General features: G+C 40.3%; 2 protein-coding genes across 2 annotated transcripts in view; one reads left to right on the forward strand and one right to left on the reverse strand.

Moving 5' to 3' along the window:
- LOC105272450 (putative dipeptidase NECHADRAFT_87110) overlaps positions 1 to 185 on the reverse strand; it is a 145,945-nt gene extending 145,760 nt beyond the window's left edge. Inside the window, exon 1 of the mRNA XM_011314600.1 lies at positions 135 to 185. Coding sequence (XP_011312902.1) covers positions 135 to 185 — 51 coding nt within the window. The remainder of the gene's footprint in view (positions 1 to 134) is intronic.
- A 1,090-nt stretch (positions 186 to 1,275) lies between these two features.
- LOC105272451 (uncharacterized) lies at positions 1,276 to 3,031 on the forward strand. Its single transcript, XM_011314602.1, is given in 3 exon segments — positions 1,276 to 1,514; positions 2,132 to 2,364; positions 2,367 to 3,031. Coding segments are annotated over 3 exon segments (1,137 nt in total).
- Positions 3,032 to 3,852: the final 821 nt, after the last annotated feature.

The following is a 3,852-nucleotide window of genomic DNA, read 5'->3' on the forward strand; positions in this document are numbered from 1 at the left end:
CCACCACCACCACCACCACCACCACCACCACCACCACCACCACCACAGTCTGCAGTTTTTCTCTTTTTCTGCGCACCAGCACTAATTTTTAGGCCCATACCGAATTTATGTTTCATCTTCATGAGGTTACTCACACTCCAAGCAGCCGCCTTCTCACCAACCCTAGCGTCTTTAGCAAAAACCATGCGCGGAGTTTTATCTTCCAGAATTCTATCAGCGGTGTGTACCTGGCAAATTTTCTCTATTTTTTCGAATATGCTATATCGTGCTCTTTACACGCTTTATCCAATGGATTTATCCCAGGATCACTGCGTGCTAATCGTCTAGCCAACTTGGTACCCAGTCCACAATACTGGTAGCCCGGTATATGCAATTCAATGGGTAACTTGTTGATGATATCGTTGACAATTCCTTTACCCTTCCGCGTTCTAAGACGTTTGCCCACCGCCATGCTCTTGCGCTGACTGAAATGCAAGTCTATAAATGTCATGTATTTATGGAGCTTGCCAGCAGTTGTCAAGATGGAGTTCAAGCAGCAAAGTTCGAAGCTGCCAGTGATGAATTTCGATAAGATAACAGAGAAAAAGAAAGATAATCAAAAGAATCGTCACGGCCCACTTTTACCCAATACCGTACGTGCAATTATCTGTGGACCCTCAAACTGTGGTAAAACGAATGCCCTGTTCGCTCTCATTACCCACCCTAATGGGCTGAGATTTCAAAACGTCTATGTTTACTCCAAGTCCTTAAATCGACCGAAATATCAGTTTTTGAAAAAATTATTGACAACAGTGAAAGTTATTGGCTATTTTCCATTTAATGATCATGAAGAGGTGGTCTGACCCGAGGAAATTCATCCAAATTCTCTTATGATATTTGATGATGTCGCGTGTGAAAAACAGGATAATATGCATGCATTCTTTTGCATGGGTCGCCATCAAACTGTAGACTGCTTTTATCTCTGTCAGACCTATGCTCGTATTCCAAAACACTTGATACGTGATAATACAAATTTACTCATTCTCTTCCGTCAGGATGAAATGAATTTGAAACACATTTATCAGGATCATGTTAATACAGACATGCCATACCAAGAGTTCAAAGATTTGTGTTCTGCTTGTTGGAATAATGATAAGCATGGGGTCATCACCATCAGCAAAGACTGTGAATTACATGAGGAACGCTATCGACGAGGATTTGATTGTTTTGTATGTATAAAAACTAGCTGATGATTGGCGCTCGTGACAGTGTTGAATTGAACGTAAAACCTTCAACATGCGGCCAACGGTCTTGCAAGAGGAGTCTGATGTATTGCATCACATTGCTGAGGCAAGCAAAGCAATTCGTCATAATTATCAACCATTAAAGATGGGCAAACGTATGGCCGAACGAGCTAGAACTCCTGAACCGTTAAGCAATCAACTCGACGATACCAAGAATACGGTGGCCTCAGTGCTCGCAGACGCAGCTGATAAATCATCCGCGCCATCTGATGTTGGGAATGTTCTCCAGTGGTATCTTAACATGTTCGGCACAAAAGAAGAAAAACATTTGGATAAACAATTTGGAGTTCGAAGAGTGGATGACCAATGGAAAATTGGGGATGCTGAGGTGATCTTCAATGGAGATAGAATGACTATTGACGACAAGCCGTTTCGCTTAACTTCAGGTTTGGCATCTTTGATATTCCATAGAGATCCAGAAACCGCTAATGTGACATCAACAGATCAAATGCACTATGGTAAAATTCTGCGCCGTACGAATGCACATCGATTGTACTATGATCCAAATGAGGTTGTGAGACGCGAAAATCCTACAGAAAAATTTTTGAATATCACTGAGCCTCTAATTAGACCGTATGAAAAGAGCGGTAAAAGGATAATACCAGAGCTTATGATGGCTCCAAGGACAATGTCCAGGAAAATGTATTATATTTACTGGGATAATCCAAGTGGATTGGTGGATAGAATCCGCTTGCTAATGGCATCTCAAACTGCCGGTAAACCTAATCATTCCAATGAAATTCTCTCTATTATCGAAGAACTACGTGAAGCTGGAATTATATATTAAAGTTTACACTCGCGTGAATCATCTCATTCTCATCATGAGTGTCGATGTGTTTGGACGACAGTTATCACACAGCAGCAGCAGCAAGCTCGCCACTGTTGGAAGACGAGGTCCGCCAGGTGATGGATTTACACGTACTGCTAAAGGGAATTATACTTTACACGTGGCAGGTTGATCTCGTGGATATTATCAAATATGCACAGAGTAACAAAAATTTTCACCATCTTCTAACGGTAGTTAATATTTTCTCCAAGTATGCATGGGCCAGTCCGATTAAATCAAAAAGTGCCAATGACGTTCGAATGCCATGAATCTCATCTTGCAAGAGGGGCGTATTCCAAAAAAACTCCATGTTGATCAAGGCAAAGAGTTTCACAATAAAAATTATCAAGCTCTCATGGGGGAGTATAAGATGCACATATACTCAACCTTCAGCAGCCTTAAGGCATCGATATGCGAACGCTTCAATAGAACATTGAAAAATAAAATGTGGAAACAATTCTCAATTCGTGTAACGTACAAATGGATTGATACTATTGGTGATTTCGTTGCGGACTATAATAACACGAAACATCGTACAATAAAAATGAAACCTAAAGATGTTACATCCAAGAATGAAAAATCGTTGCTGAAATCAATATATAAGAATGGGAAATTTAAATTCAAAGCGGGTGATAAAGTGCGAGTCAGCAAGTATAAAACTATTTTCGAAAAAGGCTATCCCCCCAACTGGACAACTGAAATATTTACCATTAAAAAAGTGCAAAATTCCAATCCCGTAACATATAAGCTGGTTGATGGGAAAGATGATGCAATTGAAGGTGGCTTCTACCAAGAGGAGTTGAGTCACGTCATGTATCCAGATGTGTTTCTCGTTGAGAAGGTGCTGACGAGGAGGGAGAAGAAGGAATATGTCAAGTGGCTGGGATTTCATGATAGTTGGATAGACTCTAATCAAATGTAATTTTATAATAAAGAAAAACATTATTTGGAAAATATTTGTGACTTTGATTCATTGTAACCATAACGCACAATATCTGTTGAATCAAGTCAAACAATTCTCTTATCATCATCAAAACTCAGTGCTAACTTGTTCTATTTCACCGTGTAAACTTGCGGTTTTTTACTTTGAATCAAATACTGTGATTTCACCAGTTTCTTCTGCTGAAAGAGACAATTTTTATAGTCTTCAAAGGTAATTGTTCTCAGTGTTGCCCCTCTCACACCCTTGGCCCGTTTTTTGTCCCGCGCATCACCCAACACCTTGAAAGTATTAAGCTTGGCACCCAGACCCACAAAATGAGTCATAATTTTACCATTACATTCATCCTTCATTAAACCTATCACTTTTTTATTCACTCTTGGTATTTGATAAACATTCTCTGCTGGGTAGTCTGAATTGTCAAATTTCGAAATATCACTTTTGATGAAGTCAGAAATTTCTGGAACATCATACTGATATAGAAGGCTGTCTGTGTCTGTGTACATTAATTTAGATCGCTCTCCAAACTCACGTTTCATATAATTATAGTGGAAATCGTAGATGTAAATTTCTGACAAGCCCAAGATGGCAAATCCAATGTAAATTGGTTTATAGCAGGGCCCGGCAACCTGGGCTCATCGGGCTCACGCGGCTCCCGAGGTTCGTTAGTGAGAGCTGGGAGAGGGGCCTCATCCACTTAACGAAACTACCTGCTCTAATTCGATTTTTCTCTCTCTCTGAGGCCTAGTTTGACCAATATCAGCAGAGGGCGGCCGTGTGATCGAGCGGCAATTTTCAACTTT

The sequence above is a fragment of the Fopius arisanus genome, unplaced genomic scaffold, assembly GCF_000806365.1.
Source record: "Fopius arisanus strain USDA-PBARC FA_bdor unplaced genomic scaffold, ASM80636v1 scaffold00178, whole genome shotgun sequence".
Classification (NCBI taxonomy): domain Eukaryota; kingdom Metazoa; phylum Arthropoda; class Insecta; order Hymenoptera; family Braconidae; genus Fopius; species Fopius arisanus.